General features: G+C 37.9%; 1 protein-coding gene across 2 annotated transcripts in view; it reads right to left on the reverse strand.

The window, feature by feature from the left end:
* LOC127437818 (solute carrier family 45 member 3-like) overlaps window positions 1–25,089 on the reverse strand; it is a 34,115-nt gene that overhangs the window by 4,810 nt on the left and 4,216 nt on the right. For both annotated transcript variants that reach the window (XR_007896617.1, XM_051693016.1), the window contains exons 2-3: window positions 9,665–10,003; window positions 2,368–3,204 (exon numbers count right to left, since the gene is read on the reverse strand). Coding sequence is in view for 1 of the 2 variants with exons in the window: in XM_051693016.1 (XP_051548976.1) it covers window positions 2,368–3,204; window positions 9,665–9,812 (985 nt within the window). In the remaining variant the exon portion in view is untranslated. The remainder of the gene's footprint in view (window positions 1–2,367; window positions 3,205–9,664; window positions 10,004–25,089) is intronic.

Consider the following 25,089-nt stretch of genomic DNA (forward strand, 5'->3'; position numbering starts at 1 on the left):
ACGTGTCAAAAGAATTTGGCTACAGTTGTCGTATTCCTCTTGTTAAGCCACTCCTGAACCACAGACAACGTCAGAGGCGTCTTACCTAGGCTAAGGAGAAGAAGAACTGGACTGTTGCCCAGTGGTCCAAAGTCCTCTTTTCAGATGAGAGCAAGTTTTGTATTTCATTTGGAAACCAAGGTCCTAGAGTCTGGAGGAAGGGTGGAGAAGCTCATAGCCCAAGTTACTTGAAGTCCAGTGTTAAGTTTCCACAGTCTGTGATGATTTGGGGTGCAATGTCATCTGCTGGTGTTGGTCCACTGTGTTTTTTGAAAACCAAAGTCACTGCACCCGTTTACCAAGAAATTTTGGAGCACTTCATGCTTCCTTCTGCTGACCAGCTTTTTAAAGATGCTGATTTCATTTTCCAGCAGGATTTGGCACCTGCCCACACTGCCAAAAGCACCAAAAGTTGGTTAAATGACCATGGTGTTGGTGTGCTTGACTGGCAAGCAAACTCACCAGACCTGAACCCCATAGAGAATCTATGGGGTATTGTAAAGAGGAAAATGAGAAACAAGAGACCAAAAAATGCAGATGAGCTGAAGGCCACTGTCAAAGAAACCTGGGCTTCCATACCACCTCAGCAGTGCCACAAACTGATCACCTCCATGCCACGCCGAATTGAGGCAGTAATTAAAGCAAAAGGAGCCCCTACCAAGTATTAAGTACATATACAGTAAATGAACATACTTTCCAGAAGGCCAACAATTCACTAAAAATGTTTTTTGTATTGGTCTTATGATGTATTCTAATTTGTTGAGATAGTGAATTGGTGGGTTTTTGTTAAATGTGAGCCAAAATCATCACAATTAAAAGAACCAAAGACTTAAACTACTTCAGTCTGTGTGCACTGAATTTATTTAATACACGAGTTTCACAATTTGAGTTGAATTACTGAAATAAATGAACTTTTCCACGACATTCTAATTTATTGAGATGCATCTATACACTATTCTTATACTTTTTGTATTAGTCTTACACTGACATTCCTATGCTCTGTTACTTTTACAGCTCTATGATGAAGCAAGAAGTTCAGCACTTTTTGTGCAAAGTACCAATCCAATGATAATGAGAAACAAGTGAGTAAAAGATCACAATATCAAAATTTTGAATAACAGTACACTAAACACTCCGTCAACGAGGGAGAATAGGGTGATGGACCCTGCGAACAGGGCCCCCGAGCTCCAGCCCCTATAAGCTTGTTCTCTTTCTTTCTGCTGAGTGCCTCCAGAAAAAATTCAGAATGTACTGTATGTGCAAACATTAACAAATTTCCTATGTTGTTAACATTAACAAAACATTAACAAAAACACAGAGTAGAATGTGTGATGTATTAGTCGAAGTTTGATTTGAATTGCATACCAATGAATAAGATCATGAAAGTCCCTATGAAATCGATTGACAAGCATTGTTTTCCCCTCTGTGTTGAATCTTTTTTTTTTATTATTGAAACATGATATTTGGGCCACAAATTTAGAATGGCTGTTTTAAAAAAAAGGGGATGAGCCAATGACCCCGTTTACACCTGGTATTAAGATGCGTCTCGAGTGATCACATGTGGTCAGGCAAGAAACATTGCTGTTTACACCCATCGCTTAAATGCATCTCCTGTGACCACTTGTGTTCAGATTTCGAGAGGAGGGTCTCTGATTTCATGATGACATACAACAATTGCTCAGTCACTGTGTTACTGCATGATAATAAACCACGAAAAAGTAATAAAAGAAAAGGAATGTGCAAAAGAACCAGTTTTCTCCATTTTTTTAGTGGAGTGCCTTTGTTGGCTGAGCTTCAGATGTGTGTGCTTCTCATCTGTGTCCCTGCATGTTGATATCAGACACACTTAAGGAGATCTGTGAAGTTATCTTGCTTGTGTATATATGTCTGTTTTTTCACATTTTCTGATCAGACGCTTTTTTCCTTTTAAAGCTGCTCATAATAGAAAGTTTAAACTCTTGTTTTAGCGCAGTGGTTTATGGACAGGGGTGGTGCTTCACTGCTGTCTAGGATGCATCAGGACGGATTACTGTCTACACCTCAAATGCGATGTGGTCACATGCGTTCTTGACTGCTACGAATGTAGTTTTTATAATCCGATCACAAAATGTTTCAGACCCCATTTACAGCTATATTGTGTCACTGACCAAATCTGATCGACTCGATATGCATCTTAATACCAGGGGTAAACAGAGAGAGCATTTGATTGGAAGATGAGTCATCAATATGTTTGGTCTGTTGTACCTGAAGAGAAAGTGTCTATCTTAGATGGCTTCAAAGCTCTAACTTTATTTAGACTCCGAACTAAGTCTCATGCAACCAACTCACCTTCATCATAGCGTTGCCTGAGAGCAGTGCCTGGAGCAGCACTTGGAACTCCCTCATACAGTCCTTCGCCAATAAAATCTGTGTAGAAGAGCATGAAGGACATGACACCCATCCAGCTGCAGAGCTGAGCCAAGCACAGCTGTCGCATAACACGTGGTACATGGCAGTAGCTGCGGTAAATGGCTGGTGTCATAGACCAGCAAGTCCTCAGCAGGCACAGCAACGGGCCTGACTTCAGAGAGCGCAGCTTACACTGAAACAGATAGCAGCATGAGCGCGGAAAACACTGTCCAGACTCCAATGGCCCAGGTTCCAGGACAGACGTCCCACGTGAAGGTTCCTCTGACACTTTCATGGTGACCAACACACTAACCACGAAGATGAGGATGAGGAGGGAGAACAGACACTCTGCCTGGCCACCCAGGTAGAATGAGAGAAGCCCACCACTCCAGTCCAATGCGGGTAACAAGTACCCAACACAACCGCCTAGACTAACCATAAAAGAGAACATTGCGAAAGCCTGTCCGCAGTCGTCGCGTTCATGGTATAAGTCTGAGAGCAATGCCTCGAGTGGCGTGAAGCACACCTGCCCGCAGAAGTCCAATAGTCCCACGCCAAAGATGAGCAAGCCCACCTGGAGAGCCCGGTTGCGGCGGGTGCTACCCCAGCTTAGGTTGGCGGCCAGAACATCAGCATGTGGTATGATAAGGAGGGCTAGGAGAACACCCAACGAAAGCAGCCATATAAAGGGTCGCCGGCGGCCATAGCTACTGTTGCAGTGATCACTGGCTGAGCCAATCAGGGGGATGAAGAGAAGGCCCAGAACTGGTCCGATACCTGCAGAAAAGACAAAGAGGTGATTAGGGCTGGGCAACATTCTTATTCATGGTTTTGCTGGAAATATCAAATCAAGCACCGAAATAGGTGGGATTACAATAAATGTTCTTTTTTTTTTGTTTTGTGCCGATTTGTTTCTTGTTTCACTTTTTTGGTCAAGCACCTACACTGAGCCTTTTTGCCATTGGATGTGCGTGCTTTGGCTTAGTCTTTTGTTAATATAAAATTAAGCAACATCGTAAATTTCAAGGTGGAATTAATAACATTTTTGTTTTAGCTTCCTTAAGAGCATGTCACTAGACTAGTTTTGAAGTCCTTCTTTGTCAAGCAGCTCACTAGTATGAGAGCATGATGACAGAATAGCGTCACTAATTTAAACTCCAGCTGCAAAAATTGCATTACATTTTGAATCACTTCAAAGAGTCCATTTCAATTAATCGATTAATATAATTAATTTGGTTCAGTGATTTGTTGAATCAAATCTGATTCAGTTATTAATTTCTGTCACTATTAAAAAATGTTCATGGAAGTCTCAGTTTGGCATGTACTAAAATGTTTTAGTAAACATATGTAGTTAAATATTGCTGTTTATTACCATGTATTGTTATACTGATGTATATAAAAGAAATCATAATTTTTTCCTTGTGTTCACTTGTTCATTTTGTGAAAAACAGTGTAGAAAAAAGGAATATTTTTTTATTTTAACTGGATTTTTTCTGTCTTTTTACATCAAGCATTTTGAACTTAACAACAATGGCTTTTTGGCAAAAATGATACATTTGTATAAAAAAAAAAAAAAAAAAAAAAAATCACCTTTTATGCCATTTCAGAACAAATACATAAATAGAGATATCGAATATTGTCAAAAAGCTGAAAAATATTGAGAAATAACCTCAAAATGAAGCCCTTGAAATGATGTGGAAATGTTATTCAATGAATTACTGCTTTGCTTTTGAAAGAGTTCAAAAGAAAAAGATAATCCTTACATGTCACTTAGGACAATATTTGTGACAAAAAAACAAAACAAACCCTGCCTCTAACCACTTCCAAGGCCCCCAGTCCTTCATCTTTTGGCTTCATCTTCAATTGAAACCCTGCTGCTATGCTGCATGTAACTTAAGGTGACCGATCTCTGGCTTGGCTACCTCCTCTTCACAGTTTTGCTAATTAAAGCAGATGACTCAGTCCACTGGTTGGGCATTTTGATAGGGCATTAGATCTTCAGGAGCTATTTTTAATCAAGTGGGTGCTAGAAAGATGACCCGAACATGTTTGAAATGCACTTAAAAGTTCACTGGAGTCCAATTACTCACTGAACCTTAAAATCATTATATATTATGCTAGCAAGACCAACTGTATGATTCCAGTATACCAGTGTTTTTGCGGTTAGCATTAATTATACTGTTTGCAAATAAGTGAAAAAAAAAAACACAACTACAAACACACATTCCCTCGAGTGCTATAGCCAGATAAGTGGAAGCAGGTGTGAATTTCACACCTAAAACAAATTAAAGGTAACCACCTTTTAAAGGCACCGAGCAGGTATTGACAAAGCACATGTTATTCTTCAGGGGGGCACTGCAGAGGAAACTGTGGAAGTGAATAGTGAGGGAAAGGAACTGACTAGCCTTAAAAAGAATGATCTAACAATGAGCCTGTTTATATGCATGCTGATATGCTGATAACTCCCAAAAAAACCTACAAAATGTAAAAAAAAAATCTGACAAAGCAAGAGAACTGCATTTAAATGAGATTTGAAATAATCAAGTTTTTCTTTTGACATCAAACCGTGAAGAGGCATGCGCACAACAAGTGCATACATAGGATAAGCTGGAAAGAACGCTGGTAAAGGTGTTTACATGCAACGCGGAACTTAGGTAATGGGCAAAAGTGCCGATCGGTTTATTCTTATGCCGTTTATGACCGATAAATGAAAAGCTGTTTAATGCGTTAACGATGTACCAGACATTGTCGCCATTGTGAGTGAGTTTAATTCTTACAATAATAGATTTTTTTTTTTTTTTTTTGTTAATGATATGATACACTGAGCACAGCTCACTGCAATTGAGTTACTACCAATACTAATGGTAATAGTAAGTTTACTTTATATTGTGCTTTCAGCCAATGCTCAAATATACAGAAGTACATGTAAACAAAACAAGCAACCCAAATAATATAACAACAAACACAATATATCTACTACAAACAACAATGAAGCCCGAGTCAACAGTATAGCCCAGAGTGATGGTATCAGCAGGAGTGTGATCCACCAGACAGTCCGAACAAAATGAGTGCAAGTGAAAAGATAAAATGTCCAAACAAGAGGGAGTCCTGAAACAAGCCTCTACTACCTGCAGCTCACAGGCGCAGATACGGATAGGCTGTGCAACATCAAACGCCAATTACGAGTACTTAGATGTCTACAGTCGGGAGAGAACTGGCAAGTTGCAACAATGTGCGGAAATCTGTTTGCATTAAAATCTTACTTGGTGCACCTTTAAAAGTCTCTAATTAAAATACAACCTCCACACTATACTTATACTAATACTCAACATATGCGCATCAATCTGGTCCAAAAAGCCCAGACTGAGGAATTCTGACCTCATTGCTCAGATCACCATAACAGTCTCAGCCTCATCCCGATGTATAATGCGCACAATTATTATTGTGGTATAATCTATTTCTGATTGATCTGTCCCTGAAAGGCAAATAAAAAAATAAGAACTGTGGTTGTTTGCTTTACATGTCGATCAGACGGTCTCTTCCTGTTTAAGTAGGCAGTTCTGGGCCAAAATATGCTGCAATGTGGACCAGACCATATGCAGTTCACTCAAAGGTCTGGCTACACAAGCCTACCAAAACAGGAAAAATGAGCGCTGGTTCCAAACGATTAACAAAAAAGCCTCTAAAACCACACTCCATTAAGAGACAGTTCAACAAAACCTCAGGAATCACAACACAACCGCACATTAAGCCTCTCCAAACAAACAACGTCCTTTCGGGCTTTTAAAATCACTGTGCTCCAAGACTGGTTGTTTTGCCATTTTGAGTTTATGTAGTTTGTGAATGAAACTGAACATAAAGGATCTTTCTCTGCTTTCTACTGTGCAGCTGTTGACTAAGAGTGCAGTGTGTAGTATACATTAACACACCACATATCTTTTGTCCATCTGGACCGATGTGACCACATGGACGTTTGTGGACTGAGGTTTTTTTTTTTTTTGTTTTTTTTTTGGTTGCAAAGTAAAAAGTCTTGGAGAGAGATTCATTTACAGCGAAACCATATGGAAGCCATTTGTGGGCACAAAATAATGCATATGTTCATATAGCACGCAGAAAAATCGAAAACTCAGAGGATAAATATTTAGAGGTGTGGGTTTGGTGATTTGAGGATAAAACGAATAAAAACAAACATGTATGTTGCTGTATTTGAACAAATTTCTGCTGGACATTGTCTAGTAGACAATAGCGAATGATTCTTTCCCTGTAACTATGGAGTAGTATCCAATATTAACATCCTTATTGGTCCTGGAACAACATTACTATAAACCAATCATATTTTGTGGACAGAGTTTAGACTTAGGGCTAGGGTTGATGCTTCAACAGCATTATTATCAACCTATCATTTCCCTCTGATTCTAGGGAATGTTAATGGTTAGGTTTAGAGGTAAAGGTAGGGTTAAGGGATCTAAAATATTTATACTATGGTTAAAATGTAACTATACAAATATATATAATATAAAGGATTTGTTCAAAAAAAAGTTTTTAAAGCTGTTAATACTTTAAGAATTTATGGTTTAGATGCTGTCAATATGGCCATATTGTCCGTTTCAACATCTGTCCAAATGAACAAAAAAAGTGTGTGTAAATGTTACATACAAATACGAATAATACTGAGACCAGGCTGCCCGAACACTCCACTCTGCCACTCATTGGCAAACTGATTGTCTTTCCCCAAATTGTGTCGGGCTGGTTGAGATGTTTAAACAAACAGAAAAATGAACTGATAGCACCACACAACCACAATTTTCAGTGAAGTCAGCCTATGAATAGCTTACTTATAGTTGTCTCTGCGTATCAAGACCTTTGCACACCAAACAAAAATTTTCAATCACATTTTGAATCGAAACAATGGATTCCTAACGAGCCATTCACACCTGGAGCAAACATTCGCACCGAATTGCAAACCTAACCCTTTAAAATCTGATTGATTTCATAATGTATTCTCTTATATCTCTAATATAATATTGCGGCATCTAAACATTTAGAAAGATCTCACGTTTTTCTTTGCAAAATATTAATAATATTAAAGCTATTGCTGTGTCAGTGCACTCTGTGCATCTTTGTATACCAAAAATGTGGAGGTTTCTCCACAAAATTATGTAATCGTTATTGCTGTGCTGCCATTAGTACTATTAAATATCTAATAATGGGTCAGACTGAAGATGGGTTTTGTGTTAAAATGTCACATTTAATTTTTGGGCAAATGTATAACACAAGTAGATATACATGCAAATAAGATACAATCAGTATTGTTCCAATTGTTCCTCAGTTTTAACAGTCATTACATGTGTGTGCATTACACAGTGATTTTAAACAAAAGTACTTAACAAGTTTATGTAGTATGCGTGGCAGTGGCATATGATCTGTATTGTTCCAATTGATAACATTTTAACCGTTAATACTATTTTTTACACTCAATTCTAATCACCCCTCAGACAGTGTACACATGATAATACTGCCAGTCAACTTGTCCAGTGGGAGAAATTAAATAGTATGTGAAAGTGTCTTGAATGTTTTCTTTCTCATTGAGCAACTGAACAACAAACTCTTTATCACTGATGCAGCTTGTAGAGTTTTTTTTCAATCTGCTCGCTAGAGAACTTGTTTGCTTGTCGCTTTGCAAACTTATCAAGTCCTTCTACTTCTCATCCGTGACAGGAGGAGGGCAGACCAGCTACACCGTACCTACCGTACCAACCGTACCAGGGTAAAATTAATTATCGATTAGCGTCACCTATCATAAAGGTGTGAATGTGCTAACGGCAATCCTTTGCCTCGCTTTCTTTATAAAAGTGCCATTCGTCAGCAATTCGCCTCTCATAATCGCAAAAGGCCAAAGGCATGTGCAAAGGCCTTTAAGCTGGGATAAGAGAAAGCAACATCGGAAAAAAAAAAAGATTACACACTTCAGCATAACTACACATACTGGCTGTCAAAAAATAAACACTATATCTTTTAAAAAGCCTCTAAACTGTAAAGAAAATCCTATTAAATTTACGGTGAAAAACTGGCAGCAGGAGTTGCCAGAAATTCCCTGTAAAAAAATACAGTACAACTGTTACTTGGTTTACGGTCAAATAAACTGGGAGCTCTAGTTGCCAGAAATTTACCGTAAATAAAACAGTTAAATTAGATCAACTTGATTCACTAACATTCTGGTACTGTATAAATCTGCTTTTCACTTTAAAATGTACTGTTAGTCACCGAAGTAACAACAGAAGGGCACATGACACAAAATCTATCAAGAGAGGCCCTTCCATAAGCAATGACCAATACACATGTAGAGACAGTGCACAAACACGAAACTCCATCAGGGTCAGGGTGCGAATTACGGGGGGTCCCGGGGGAAGGAACCAGAGACCCCTGTAAAGCTTTTTTGCGTCTAACCTGATTGGAGTCTTAGCTGATGCAGGTCTGAGCAGATCCGCTCCTGTTCACTGTAACTCCATTTAAAAACTTTTTTTTTTTTTTTTACAATATTTTACCATAAAATAACATGTATTGTCTTGTTAAATACATTATATATTTTTACTGTATATGTTAAGGTAACCTGTTAACAAATTAAAGGTTATTTTCTGTAGCATTTTCACATTCTTTTACCATTAAAATTGTAATTTTTTTTACAGTGTTGGACTATAATTACGACTATATTATCAGCCACTACTGATGAAAGTACAGAGGAAAGTCCCACTGATTTTTAACAGGATGCAGTAAAACTATACAAGCTTCCACACAGCTGTTGACCCCTTGAGCCTTGGGGCCTCTTCCTGCAGTCCAGTGCCTTCCAATTAGCACCTGATTCCCACCTGGATGAACCAGTGGTTTAGCCACTAATTATAATGACCCCCATTATAGGATTGACTCCTTAGTGGGAAACAACCTTGACATGCTATTGACAGCCAGTGTTATTATCATTAGCAAAAACTAAAACAAAATAAAACATTTTTATTAACTAAATAAATAATCTAAATGGTAAATTTAACTACAAAGATTTGATGACTAACTAAAATCAAATGAAAATGACTAAAAATTAATATCACTTTTTGATACACAGTATATTATACAGTTTTCAACCCTGTTTACAGCATGGCCCTTCTCTAACCAATCAAAAACCCTAATTTAACCTCACAAGGTTAATTCTTGATACTTTCAGGGAAATTTCAAGGATGAACCCTACCTAAAACCATCGTCATGTACTGCTCCTCCACACCAGCTTCCAGCAACAGAGGAGGCACGTAGGTGATCCCCGCAGCCACGCAGATCTCCAGACCACATGTGAGTGAGTTGAGCAGGACCAGACGCCACTGAGACCTCCATCCAGTCATATTTAAACAGGAAGGGTTCACCTGTCTCCGTGTGTAGTCTGAGAACTCTACTGTTTTTTCCAGGAGGTGGAGAGGGCAGGGTCAGGTGCCCAAGGACGCGGTGGGCGAGTGGGGTGTGGGAGAGCAGAGACGCTGACTCTCAGCAGGCTCAGATGAACTAGGGGATCCATCCTGTCTTCAGCATTCTTGATCTGAAAGGAAGAACACAGCTGTCACAAAAGGTACCCAAAAATGCTTATGCAGTGTCACAATCAGATGCAATGTGACAAGTGATATATCCCATCTCCTCTATTTTAAAGTTGCGCTGAGTTTTTGTTCTAACCGGCCACGACTGTGTAAAGCAACAAGATATTTTGTCGGTTGCTTGTGGTTTCTATTTTTATACAAGGTAGTTCTGCCCACAGCAAAATCGTATTGGTCCAAAATTAAGCAACACTATAAATTAAATCCAGCTGTATATTAAACTTTAAATATCTGACTGGCTGTGATTTTGTTGCTTCGCACAGTATTTCACTTTTAGTGTGGACAGAATATTGAAAGTTGCTTGAAACATCACACATGGTTAGTAATTTCACAAATTCTCCATATGAATCTTTTATCTTTGAAAATTCACATACTGTACTTGCCACACATTTAGTAAAACAAAATACATAATTAACAAATACATTCAAATGGGCAGTTATGGTTTCGATTTACATTTATTTGTTTAGCAGACACTTATCCAAAACAACTTTCAAATGGGAAGAATACAAGCAGATGCAAATAATCCAAGGGAGAAAACAGTCAAATACGGCAGTAGTGCTGCCATATCAAATTTCAGTGCTAGAATTGTACAATGCTATGACACAACTGTAAATGCAGAGAAATGGACAAATTATTTTTTAATTAAGTGCAATTAAATTAGGTTAGTAGTAAGTTAGTTGGTTAGTGCAATTAATGCTAATTGATCGGTCGCACCTTGTTGGTTGGTTAGTTATTCAGTAAGTGCAATTAGGTCTAAATAAGATTAGTTAGTTAGTTAGTGTAATTAAATAAGGTTAGTTAGTCGGTTGGGTGGTTTGTTAGTCAGTAAGTGCCATTAAATAGGATTAGTTAATTATGTACTTAGTTATTTCATCTTCAGCTGTATCTTAAAGGCTTGCAAATGAATTGCAAATGCATGGATTTGCTAGATGTAGCCTCCTCATGTCCTCTTGTCTGATGACTCCTTATGATTTGTTTATGTGACAGACAGTATGAAAAACATTCCAGGTTTCTCTTTGTTCATCACCCGCCTCCCAGTGTAAGGTGACCCTGTCTGAGGACCGACTTCCCTGCTCTCTCTATCATTAGTTAATTCACTCAGGGCTGATTAGACCAGGCCTCGTCAAGGGCCTCCTCACTGTGGTTGCCACCTCTAATTAGCAGTCTTTGTTCATAAAAAGCAACGTTAATGAGTCCGATTTTTACAGCTTCCAGTGGAGAACCCTGCATTGAGAGCATTATGCGGTGACTGCTTTTCATTCACCACAGGTGTTCAAGCTTTATGACCAGGTCATTCATGCTTATTCTGGAACATTCAATTGGACACATGATTAAACATAAAACAGTAATGGTTGTTGCCTTGAATTTTCAAGTGAAAGAGTCTGAACCACAATTAACCAGAAATGAAACTATAAACTAAATTATACTAAAATATAGGTTCCAGTCAATAAAAAAGGCCCATTAATAAAAAATAAACACATACAATGTCTGAGTCTTAAAGATGCCCTCAGTAAGTTTTTGTTCATGTCGTCTTGGACTAACTCTTACAGGGGTGTGGATGCAGCATCATCCAAACACAATAGTTTTCAGTTAAAGATGCTCCTGTAGAAATTCACTCTTCACAGTCAGCAATGATGGATTTAATCCAAGAGTGAAAGTGTCCAAAAACAGGGCGGTTACTGTCATTATGTGAGTAGTATTCAGCTGGTCATGTGATTGTAACATGCAGCCCCCCTGAAGGGACCCTCTCTGTGTAGAATAAAACAGCTTTTATAAAGTTTATGATATTAGTGGTGTGTTCGTCTTGCACGAGTCATCATGTTTATATACATGTTTCAATATTGCAATTAATTTCTTTAGAAGCAAAACTTTTTTTAATGAGGAAAAAATTACTGAGTGCACCTTTAAATATTTCCCCACTGAAGCCAAGAAAACCTTAGAGGAGCAAAATGTCTTATATACTGTATGAAAATACTAAATAAAAGACAATCAGTTACCTTTGTTCACAATCATTGTTAGTCATTTTTAGTCAAGTTGTTCATTACTAACCCCATCAAACCAAATCAAATTGCTGGCCAAGATACTGACTAGCATAATTTACCACTATTCCATCCACAACCCTGCGTTCCTCTCCACACATTTGCAAACATGGCACTCCCAGACACTGGCTTTCGGAATACAACACCAAATGCTCTTCCACTTCGAATATCATTTCCTCCCACAATTCCCCTGTGTGAGACATGTCAATCAGGCAACAACTCAAGACACCCTTAAGCCTCCTGCTTTCTGGCCTTTTAAAGGGTAGTTCAGCCTAAAATTAAAATTCTGAACTTTCTTTCTTCCATGGAACACAAAAGGAGAAGTCACCATTCTCTTTCATTGTATAGAAAAAAGATGCAATGAAAGTGAATGGTGAGTAGGGCTGTCAGACCCTAACATGCTGCCTAACATCTCCTTTTGTGTTCCATGGAAGAAAGTCATATGAGGGTAAGTAAATTTTGGGTGAACTATCCCTTTTAAGAGACACTTCTGTTTTTCAAATGCAAATTACTGTCGATTGAAACAATGGAGGCAACAAAAAGGCAAAGGACACCAAAAAGAAAGACCAAAAACATTACATCAACACAAGACCACTTTCAAAGACTGACTTCACTCCAAGTAGCTGAGGTAATTTGATTAACTTGTAAGATGCTCTCATAACTCAATTTGGGCAAAACCTTCAGTTATAAATGTTCTTCAGTCAATTTAAGAGCTGAAAATCAAATTTACATCAAGCCTTTCCTGTGGCCATCCGAAATAGAGAGCAAACCCCGATCAACATTCTGTGCAGCTCTGAATTCTTCTGTTCTGAGAGCATTCTCTGGCGCTGACTGTCACCCCGCCATCTGATTATGAGACATGTGTGAGAACATTCAGAGCAGCCGCCACCTTAAAGGAGGATGAAAAACAACCAGGTGCTAAATTCATATTTGGTGTTAAATTCCTCCATCTATACAGGCCATCTGCTCAACATTGGCAGATAGAAAGCATGTCATCTTCATTTTAAAAATCAAAGAAAGTTTGATGAAATGACCATCATGGAGGAGAATTGGGCTAATCTTGATTTGAAAATGTAATTAATTGAGTTTTTAAAAGGGACTAGTCAAGAGTCCAATATTCTACAAACAGAATTTTTTTAACAGGACTAAATTAACATTTTATTAGCATTTATTTATTATTTTAAGTGTATTGATAATTATTGTAAACATTCACATCAATAAAGGACATAAGAGTTTAGTCAAAACCATGAAATTATGAAAACATTAAAAATGGAGAAAACTGAAAACTATGTCATGTAGGGATTGACTGATTGTTTTTTGTCACTGATACTGATAATTTTTACAAGTGTCCGATAAATGAAAAGTAAAACTGATTTTTAATTATTGTTTTAATTTTGTGTTTTGACACAATAACAACTAAATAATCACACAATAAGCTATAAAAACATAATATGCATTTATGTGGTTTTCTGTTTAACACACAGGGAAATTATTTTGTAATAGCTGTTGTTGGTTATTATTCTTTAGAGACCAACAAAATGATGCTATTTATCAGTAGATCCAAAATTAAAAGTACTGATAACCGAAGTAGAAATGAGAAAAAGAAATCAGTAAAATGTCTTATCCAAAAGCATATCTACGCATCAATGATCAAAGATTGTTAAATTTGTTAAGTATTTGTAGTAATGATCTCATCAAATATCCCATTATTGGACAGCCAAAGAAACACAAGCACAATACTCAAACACAAAGCATATGCCTAAATGGAGCTCCATAGAGAGGGACCAGTAGGGTGCTGGCCTTGCTGGGTCAACGCAACCATTTCACACCCAAATCCCATTCCTCCAGCCCTGAAAGGAGCCCATCAGGGGTCTATCCCAGTCCATCTCTGCAGGACCCTCACCCTGTTGTCCAAATGCCAAGACAACCCCCCTTTCACTTGTCCCATGACAACTTCCCTCACCTCTATCAAGAACAAGACCTCAACGCCATTCTTGAATTTGATGTATATTATACGAGAACTTATTAAAAAAAAAAAAAAAAAAAAAAGCATATTCAGCCTGTTTTCTGAGTCATTGTTAATGGAATCTACTTGTTGAATGGAGAATGGTTGAGTTGGATTATATCCCAATCTTCTAAATTTATGGTCTGATTTGGTACATTTTTAAAGGAATGTTCAATACTAAGCTCTAGTTAAACTATCTACAGCATTTAAGGCATAATGTTGATAACCACAAATTTCACTGAATAATATATAGTATGTGCACATGCTTTTAAAAAAAACAAAAGCATCCCCTTTTTTCTTTTAAACCTTCAGAGTGCATGGCTTTATTTGCTTGCATTGTAAGTGCATTACAAAACCCCAATTTTTGCTTAAAAAAAAAAAAACAACAACTGAAGGATAAGTCGAAATGATGTTCTTTGGTGATTGACAATATTCCACAACTGCTGTCAATAGAGCTTAAGTTGGCACTGGAAACTACAGTCAGATAGACGGATTGTTTTACCCAAGTAAAATTCAGACCCTTGTTACCACTGTCCCTTAAGGGGGATTTCTGTCATAATGAAAAGGGACAATTAAAGACAGCGTGCCACTCATGAGGTATTAAGTGTTATCAGGCCAGTGGTTTCATTGTTCAGAGATGCGGGTAAAGCTGGGAGTTGTAAGCGGAGCTACCGTATAGAATTTAGCAGCATGTTTGAAGTACCCTAAATTATGTGTTAAATGAAAGCCATGTGTTTGCTTTAAAACTGATGTGCTTTACCCTGTCATGAGTCACGTTAAAAAAAGAAGCAAACGAGAACCTTTTCAAAATACCTCAGAACTTCAAAATGTATTACAATTATGTCTGTTGATCACAGATCCAAGGTTCTCTCTTGCGTTCAAACAACTTGACTTACTGTAAATTAGAGATGCACAAATCTACATATTTTCAAAATCAACTTGTCTGTAGGTTGTTTAAACAAATTTTTAATTAGGTATGATTAAAAACGAACTATAAGTGCATAATTAGGCTGGTTTCAAGTTCACCTGACTCCCGATTGGACCCCCGTTACTTACAAGGCGTTTACATAAGCAACCTGGTCTCATAGTGAAAACATGACTATTTTTGCCAAACTTGTTAAACGTGTCTCCAGGTACAATTCCCTGCAGTTTCCTGGTGAAATTAACACTACAGGCACTACAACAAATTTATTTATATTTGAAAACACTAATGTAAGGTTTAGGCATTGATTTGGTAAGGTTGTCTTTTTTAAACGTCCAGTCTATATTTTAAAACACTATTGGTTAGGTTCAGGCAAAATTTTAGGTTAAGGAGGTTTAAAAACATCCATCTAAAATTCACCATAAAACCACATCTGAATACAACATTTCACTCGCTTTTGGCGCCCCCAGCTGGACATTTCACTGGAAACCTGCAGCCAAACGTGTTATACAGCATATACATTTTGAACTGCAAAAATTTTGACATGTTCACGTAAATTTCATGAGATCAGGCTGTACATAAGACACGTTCCTGTGTTCAAAAGCAGCTAGAAAGAGTGCAACAGAATTGAAAAGAATGCAGGGGTCTTGACACGTTTTTGCACTAGTTTTGACTATTTATAACTTGACATGCTATCTTAAAAACTCACAATGCTTGTGGCTGCAAATATATGAAATTAGAATTTTTAGTAAATACTTCCATATTAATTTTTTTTTTTTTTTAAATCTCGATTTAAATAAACTAGTTGACCTCACTAAAAGACCCTAATACTACTAATAGTCCCTTTTGTAAATATGCTCTAACCCTGTTTGATCTGAAGTGGTTTAGGCATAGGATCTGTGCTTGATTTGTGTGTGAGTGTGTGCATAGGGAGTTAATGGATGGAAGACCTTTTGACAACCCATTGCTCCAAAATCCCAGACCTAGTCAATACTGCACCCCCTCTGCCCCTGCAGATAAGCTTGAATGGCGCTGAAGGGCATTATTACCATACAAAACAGGCTTTGTATACATTGAGCCAATTTTAGTAACTTGATCTAGTGAGGAATCAAGCCCTTTCAGTTAAGCTTTTATCAAGTCTTAAGAGTCTTAGAAACATCCTTAACAACAGCCTGTGGGTGAGCTAAAAAAAAAAAAAAACCTGGAACCAAAGACCTTAAAAGATGTTCAACAGGGGTTTGGCTAAAAAAAGTTAAATGACACTGAAGCGACAAGAACTCTAATCTGACAAGGATTACATTCCACAATGACTAGCTATTTAGCAGTCAACTCAAAATCATTGTTTCAGACTCAGCCCAGATGGATTCTGGTCTTGATTGTGGGGTGGGCCTTGGTGTAAACAGTTTGTTCTCAAGTTGTTCTGCGAAAAACATTTGCATGTATTGTCAAATGTTAGAGCAAACAAACACTGTCAGTCAAAAGATCATATACAGAGTGGATTCATGTTTCTCATTAAAAACCTCTTGATCTTAAATGCTTATGCTAAAATGTTTGGAATTATTTTTGTAGACAATTATATTTAAGGTTTTTGGTTACTACATAACTCTCATACTTCCATTTCATAATTTGGAGTAATTAAGTATTATTTTAAAATATGTAAATAGTAATAATAAAGAATATCAGTATGTGTTTCTAAACTTTTGATTGGTCACATAAAATATGTTATCATGTGTAGTTTATTGTAATAATTACAAATTGTGAATTAATTAGCAAATATTTAGTAAAGATTTTAAGGCTGTAGGCCTATTGGCTTACAAGATCACTGTAATTGTATAGATAAAGTGAAAAAAAAATGTATCACAAACAAATCAATATCTGTTCACAATCCATTCTAAAAGAAAGAGGTTGTCTTCTCTGAACTGTAAGATCCACACATTTCACCCAATGGTATCAGGTTTAGTTGCGGACAGTATGCTGAGGCGGTTCACACTCGGGCATTATGCAGCTCCCGGGAGAGGAGCGCTCAGTTATCTGATAGACACTGGATACCGAAAGACATATTTCAGGTCAAAAGAAAGAGGAATGTGGGCTGCCTATGACCTGAAAGAGAAAATAACGAAAGCACTGATGCTCGCTAATGGAGCTAGTACTATAAAAATGACTGGAAACTCATAATTTACTCACCTTTGTTGTTCAAAAGAAGTATGACTTACTTTCTTCTATGGAACATGTAAGGTACACCTTTGTCAAACATTTTGCCTTGTACCTCCTTTTGTGTTCCGGGGGAAAAAAGTTGCAAGGGTTTGGTACAACATGAGGGAGAGTAAATGACAGAATTTTGAAATACTGATTTGAAATTACTTCATTATGTGAGACGAAAGAAACCACGGAGCAGTATGAGGAACATGAAACTAGCAGTGTAGGAGATTATTTGACAGGGAGAGCTTTTATAGTTTAATGAGCATAATATACAAGTATTTGACTGTAAAGTGCTCTGATTGACCAATCAGAATCAAGTATTCCAGAAATCTGTGTAATAACATACAGACATTTTAGTTTCTTCATTGTACTATTAAAAATGTCCTTGGAAAAACTTGCAGTACATTTATTGAAATGTCACCTGTCATTATCCCTTTGGTAAAATTCAGATTTGGTTATTCAAATTAGCCAATCTTTCAAAAGTGAATGATAACGAAAAATGTGAGAGAAAACGAGGTAGAAAAGTAAGTAGATAATGAGAACATTAGAACAAAAATAAGAAATCTTACCAGTTTCATTCAAAACTACACTCCTCATGAGCTGTAAGCTCACTCTTTGGTTACCTTTGATCCCATTCTCACCCTCATTCTCCCATTATAACTCTCATTCTTCTTCAGCCCAATCTGTATGACGGTAAACCCCCAATATCGGACAGAATCCCTCCTCTTACAAACAAAATGGAGTCCTGCCTTCTTCTTGGCCCTATACAACACTAAACACAGCCCCCAGCAGAGCAGCCCAACACTGATATAAAACAAAGAATGGATTCATATCAGTTCCACCTCAGGACTGCACTCCCTCTCTCCCCTCCTCTTGTCCAGCCCACCCACCCCCTTTACGAAGCCATCTCATTTCTCTAACCAAAAAGATATGGAAATAATGGCCCAGATCAGCTTAACCTGCACATAAGGACAGGACTATCTCACACCTCCCTACCCTGAGGCCAAAATCCATAGGTGTAGGTCCAGCTTACAACCTCTCCCCTCCCTTGCCACCAAATGTAGCCTGCTTTTTTTCTTCTGAGAAACACTAGCCTCAGTCACCATTCACCATTTTTCATTGTATGGAAAAAAGAGCAGCATCAGCATTCTTTAAAATTTATTTTCTTGAGTTCGATGGAGAAAGAAAGTCATACAGTTTGGAATAGACCCTTTTCACAATTTTGGAATGTGTAAGTAAATGATTGCAGGTAAACTTTGATAGCGGTGAATGGAAGTGAATGGGAGACCACGGTATATATAATTTTTGCTTACCCATTTGCTCCAACAGCAAAAATGATTGATTGAAAAATGATTATTAATGAGAAATGAAAAGCGAACACTGATGATCTACTATTGATGAATGATCATCTACTGATTAATTACTGCTTATACAGTATTAGCCCATATGACAATGTTTACTTTATAGTGATTCTATTGCAATAAATTGTAGATAATTGTAAGAGTGCATGTTTTGTTTCCTTGTTTTTGAGTGAGCTGGAAGCACAGACGTTACAAAATAATAGTCCCCGGAGTATTTCAGGCTTGTTTATAAGTAAAATTCGCGATATGCATAAAATCTTCAATTTTTCTGGTTATTTAAAAACAAATAATCTACAACAAACACGCATCTGGGATTTTACTCATTTTGGATTTTACTCTTGCATCCTTACAGTAAGTCCGTCACAGTAAGGAAAGACAAAAATTTTTTTTTGAACATTCAATAAATCTATTAAAAAAAATTATCATTATCAGCCTTTTCCACCAACTTAGTTATCAATACTGGCAAAATCCACTATCAGTCGACCTCTAGTTTGCAATGACATGAAGATGAGTAAATAATTATAGAACTTTCATTTTTGGGTGAACTCTCCCTTTAAGTATCTAGCCTCACCACTTTTCGTTAGTTTCTCCCCAACACTGTTGGCTAATAAGAACATGCCTTCTGTTCCTGTATCTGTGGCTCAAGGCCTGATAAAGGTGGACATGGGTGCCAGTTAATGAAGTATTCACTTTAGTGAGCAGGTTCTGCTGATGTGAGCTTCAGAATGCACCATTTTTTAGGGAAACAATGCATGCAAATGACACAGGCGAACTGATGAGTTAATGAGCTCTTTCACCAAAGGTACCAGCTCATGAATGCCTAAAAAATATTATTTAAAAAAAATACCATCCATCTAGGAGGAAAAAAAGTCCTTGTAATGAAAAATCTAACTTAATATAAAGTTATTAAGGTCAGATGCATGACTCAGTGTTGCCACACTGAACTAGTATTCTATAGATAGTTTTACTGCCCCCGTTTGCACACAAATCTTCTCACAAATTAACATTTACACAAATATGTGACTGTCTAGATTCCTCTGTCCCCATGGATCATTCCTTATTGCAATGACTAATTTTTATACCATGAGTCTATGTGAGGTTGGTTCATTAGTGACTATGTTAGTAGAAGGAATTATGAAATTTTCTAAAAAGACATCACTCGTCACTTCCTGAAAGAACAGCCCTCAAGGTTGTTCATGCTATGAATCAGTCGATCTGTTATTAAGAAAATGTAAACTAATGGTCAAAAGTCAGTGCTTTTATAATGTGAATTCAGGTTACATATAAACCAAAGAGTCATGGCATGTCTGACAAGACACTTACTAAAAATAAGCATTAGTGACAGACAGATATATTGGCCAGCTTGATTAATTGGCAGATACTGTATTTGGCCATTTTGAGATTACTAGCATTGGTCGATAACCCTGCCTGCATGGCTGATAAATATTTTGTAATTTGCTCTTCTGCAAGTTTCTAAATCTACTGGACAGCCTAGCCAATGTATAATGACATTTTTTTTAGTGAATTTTGAATATATATTGGGTAAAATGTGAATAACAATTTGTTAAAATTTTAATTTCCCTTTTCTTTTTCTTTTTTTTTTGTGCAAAATAAGGCTGAAAATAAGGCTTTTCATGAAGAAAAAGCCTTTGAAGTTTAAAAAAAACAAACTCCTTTGAGTCACAGTAAAGCAGATCTATTGAGTTAGAAAAGAAACTGAGATTTGCCCCATTGAGAGCTGATGCCAGCTGCTTCCATGGAGACTTTGTAGACAAAGCCTTTGCAAGGTCAAAAAGTTGAGTTCCTTCAAGCTATCTGGATAGACAGTAGCATACCAAAGTATGGTGCTCCTTCCAATGCAAAAGGAAATCACATAATCAGTAAAGCCCAAAATGAGTTGAAGTCCTGGGGGCACTGAGGGAATGGAACGAATGGTACCACAGTTGCAGACTATCCAGTCATTCCTGGGTTGAAAATTCCATCATGCAGGAGATGCAATTTGGAAACATGGGGCAATAACAATTATTCAGGAGCTCTCTATGCAAAGAACAGACAGTATGTGTCCAAACATAACCAGTCCAGGAACTCCAATTTTACTGCTTTAACCTCTTTAAGTTCATTTGTTCTATTCTTGTTCCAAACACATATGGCTTTGTTTCTTCCATTGAACACAAATAGAGATGTTAGGCAGTACTGTAAGTTAGTCTGTCACAATTAACTTTCATTGCATCCTTTTCCCATACAATGAATGTGAATGGTGACTGAGGCTGGCAATGTACCTAACAGAAAGAAAGTCATATGGGTTTGGAATAACATGATGGTGAGTAAATGATGACGGAATTTGCGTTTTTGGGAGATCTATCCCCATGTCATGGATTTGGAAACAGTTGAACTTGCAGTGTCAGCAGCCATATCACCCTGTAGCTCAAGACTTGGTTTCCCACTGAAGCTAAGCAGGGTTGAGCCTGGTCAGTACCTGGATGGGAGACCTCCTGGGGAAAACAAAGGTTGCTGCTGGAAGAGGTATTAGGGAGGCCAGCAGGGCCTCCCTAATACCTCTTCATGCTCACCCTGCAGTCTGTGTGGGTCCTAATGCCCTAGTATAGTGACAGGGACACTATATTGTAAAAAGGCACCATCCTTTGGATGAGATGTTAAACTGAGGTCCTGACACTCTGTGGTCATTAAAAATCATAGAGCACTTCTTGTAAAGAGTAGGGGTGTAACCCTGGTGTCCTGCCTAAATTCTCCTTGGCTCTATCACTCTACTCTCTCCTCTCCACCAATAGCTGGTGAGTGTACTGGTGCACTGTGGATGCTGCACACTGGGTGGTGGTTGAGGAGAGTCCCCTGTTCACTGTGTAAAGGGCTTTGAGTGTAATATCAGAAAAGTGCTATATAAATGTAACATTCATTCATTTCTTTCAAGTACAAATTCCAAACAGAAAGATGAAAAGGCACCACTGAAATATAACTTTGGGTGTGGATGTGTACATTCATTAAAGACACACATCAGGTGTTCAAACAGTCACAGTCTTGCTCCACAACAAACATTTGACACAATAATAGCCAAGCTGAAATAATCAAAGCACTTGGCCATACTGACTAAAATCGCATTTTATCCTTTCAATGAGTTCTGTGGTTCTCAGATATCAAAGGTCCTCTTCTGTGTTCAAACACTGAACTTCTATCCTTTTCAGCTCACTACATGAAAGAGACCCCCTTCTCCCCAACCCATATTTTTCACTGTCACCCAGACATTGAGTTGACTTGAAAAGACAGTAAATCACAAACTTCCATTTCATCCTCTGCCTTGGGGTTTCCTGGCATAATACAGAATCTGTTTATTCAGCCAAAGAATTAGTGTTTACATACAAGTCTTTTCTCCCACCCCTCAGTCAATGTGGCTTTTCTCTTTGGGTCTATAGCCAACATCTGGTCTTATCACCCTGGGAAAATGACTCGAGACGAGTCCCATTTATCCTGTCCTCAGGGCTCTATATACACCATTTGATTTTGACCAAGATACTCTGCATAAAAGTTTATCTTGCTATTAGAAAATTAGCTTAGCTCTGCGGGCCTCAGCCTGCATCACACATTATATTTGTGGTGCTTTTTGCAACACGTAATGGGGCCTCCATGAAAACAGGCAACAAAAGGAACCAGCTCTGAGACAAGGTTCTAAATTGAATTATACTCAAGACGGGGGTTTTAGATGCAAAATGTCTATTTGAAGCAGTAAGTGCCATCAGTTATCTTATGAGAAGCAGAGGCTCATTAAACCATGCTAGCTTTTGTAAAACCCATAAATCCTCTTTTTAAAAGCCAATGGAAACCATTCATTAAAAGTTTCTAAACATTAATTTTTTTCTAAACTTTTCTTTATGGCCAAAGACACAAACTAAGAACAATTCACCCAAAATTAAAAGTCTTTAATCATTTACTCACTCATTTTAATTTCTTAAACAATTTTTCACCAAATTTCATTCCAGCTTTTTGAATGGTCACTGAACATAACATTCTGCCAAACATCTCCTTTTGTGTTCCACGTAGAAAAAAAAAAAAAACTCATAGGGGTTTGAGCAAATGATGCCAAAATTTTCATTTTGGGGTCAATTATCCCTTTAAAGGAACAGTACTCCCAAAAATGTAAATTCTCTCATCATTGACCACACTTACATGCACTTAAGAAAACGACTTAAGGGTGTTTGCAGAAAGTGGCGTTCTGAAACGTCATGTAAACGAGAATGCCAATTTCGCTATGCCGTTTAAGGGATTAAGAGAAAGCGTTTTAACAAACCCAGGTACCTCCCGGAGAATGCGGCTTATTGTGGTCATGAAAACGCATTTGAGGATTGCGCATGTGCGTGAACACACCAGATAACGAACGTCACAGGATAGAGCCCAACAACAAGTCAACACAGTGGACAGAATTAAACATTTAGGGGAAAACACAAACTCTACCCATTTATACAAACCAATGCAAAATACTGGCTGTCCCTCACATTTGCATATGTGACAGCTCTTATATTGGGGAATCTCAAAGTTTTATGTAAGAGGGAAACCCCACTATTGCAGTGCAATTCCGCTGCAGGTCATGATAGAAAGGAAACAAACAACAACAACTCTGGAAAATCTGGAAATAAAGCGAAGCAACAGAGAATAAAATAGAGAATTACCGTACAATACTCACTAGCTTTCATCATGTAATTCTAGAGCAGGGGTCAGGATCCTATGGCTCGCGAGCCACATGAGGCTCGCCGGGTGTCTCACCATTCACCAACACATGATCATTTAAAACTTTCTAGAGATAATTTTCTAGCAGAAAGTGTGGGTGTGATAGCAAAGCTTGAAGTCATAGACACTGTTTTGATTTTCTTTCTCCCGAATTTGTCATACAGCCTACTCCTGGTGAACAAGGTTTGAAATTAACACCCACCAAATGTTGATTTTTCATGCACAGTGGCAGGTAATTTTGCTGATGTACCAGCCACTGTGGAGGGCGACCTGTAAGACTTCTCAGAGTGATATATGACAAGAAATTAGACACAAAGATGTGCATTTTAAGGAAACGTGTGATTATCTTTTGAAGAACAGATGAAAGAAAAGCCGCCGATGCGCGTCTGATTTGATATGTGTGCGCAGTGAGCTCTGCTGTTCACGAGTGCAATGAAAGCGCGTCTCCAAGACACGACATTCATAGGAGTTCTGGGCCTCGTTTCCCAATAACTATTAATCTTAGCGATTAAGAGCATTTTCTATGAGTGATTTTACGAACGTTCATTATTTTTTATGTGCACCCAGAGTGTGATATACTGTAGTGCCCGCCACATGCGACAAGGCTCAATCCAGTTCGCAAGCTCCTTGTCCAAATGCAGATATTTTACGCGTGAGTAATTTTGCTCATATACCCGCAACAGGCGGGTAAGCTGTAAGAGGTGTCAGAGTAACACATGACAAGAAATGCTGTTAGTCACAAAGACACGTGCTTGAAGAAACTTTACTATATTTTTATTATATAAGAACAGACAAAAGAAAAGCCATCATTGCTCTTGTCTGATTCGCTGTTTGTTCAGAGGTGTGCAGTGGGACACTGTCACGTGGAACACAAAAGAGTTATCACTCCTTTTTCATTCATCTGAAACAATTTGCAAGAACAATGTCGTCTGTGAGAATGCTGCAAATGATCTCCGATCATCTCAGAAGGTGCTGTGAGTTTCGCTTTATTTCCACAGAGCAGAAGCAAAATCAATAAAGCAAAAATAGTCACTGACCCTCGGCAGGGGGGTTGACGATATAATCGGATATCGCAATATTTAAGGCAATTATCGTTAAAATATTTTTTACACTTCGCCCAGCCCAAAAGGGAAGTGAACTTTTCCATGAACAATTGTAAAATGAAGTAATTTTATGGAGACCCACACAAACACATGTACTCAATTCCATATTACAGCATGTTTCCTATTAATTGTTGCATATTTGTTTTCTATTTGTGTTTTTGAGTAGTCTATGGGCATAATAAACATTTTATTTTATTGAAAAACTAAATAGTAAATTATTAGTTTGTGCTATGGCTCTTTAAAAAAAAATGCATTAACCAAAAATTAAAAAAAATTGTCTCCTCAGTGAAAAAAGGTTCCTGACCCCTGTTCTAGAGGGTGGCTGTCATAATTGGGGAAAAAAAAAAAAAAATCTAAAATTCAATGATTCTGAAGGTCTTTCAAATCATTCTTGCTTTTTTTTGGGGGGGGGCGATTTTTCCCCTTTTTCACCCAATTTGGAATGCCCAATTCCCAGTGCGCTTTTTAAGTCCTCGTGGTCATGTAGTGATTCGCCTCAATCCGGGTGGCAGAGGACGAATCCCAGTTGCCTCCGCGTCTGAGACCATCAACCCGCGCATTGCCACGCGCGTTGCCACGGAGACATAGCGCGTGTGGAGGCTTCACAACATCCACCTCGGCATCCATGCTCAACTCACCACGTGCCCCACCAAGAACTAACCACATTA

The sequence above is a fragment of the Myxocyprinus asiaticus genome, chromosome 48, assembly GCF_019703515.2.
Source record: "Myxocyprinus asiaticus isolate MX2 ecotype Aquarium Trade chromosome 48, UBuf_Myxa_2, whole genome shotgun sequence".
In the NCBI taxonomy this organism is placed as follows: Eukaryota; Metazoa; Chordata; class Actinopteri; order Cypriniformes; family Catostomidae; genus Myxocyprinus; species Myxocyprinus asiaticus.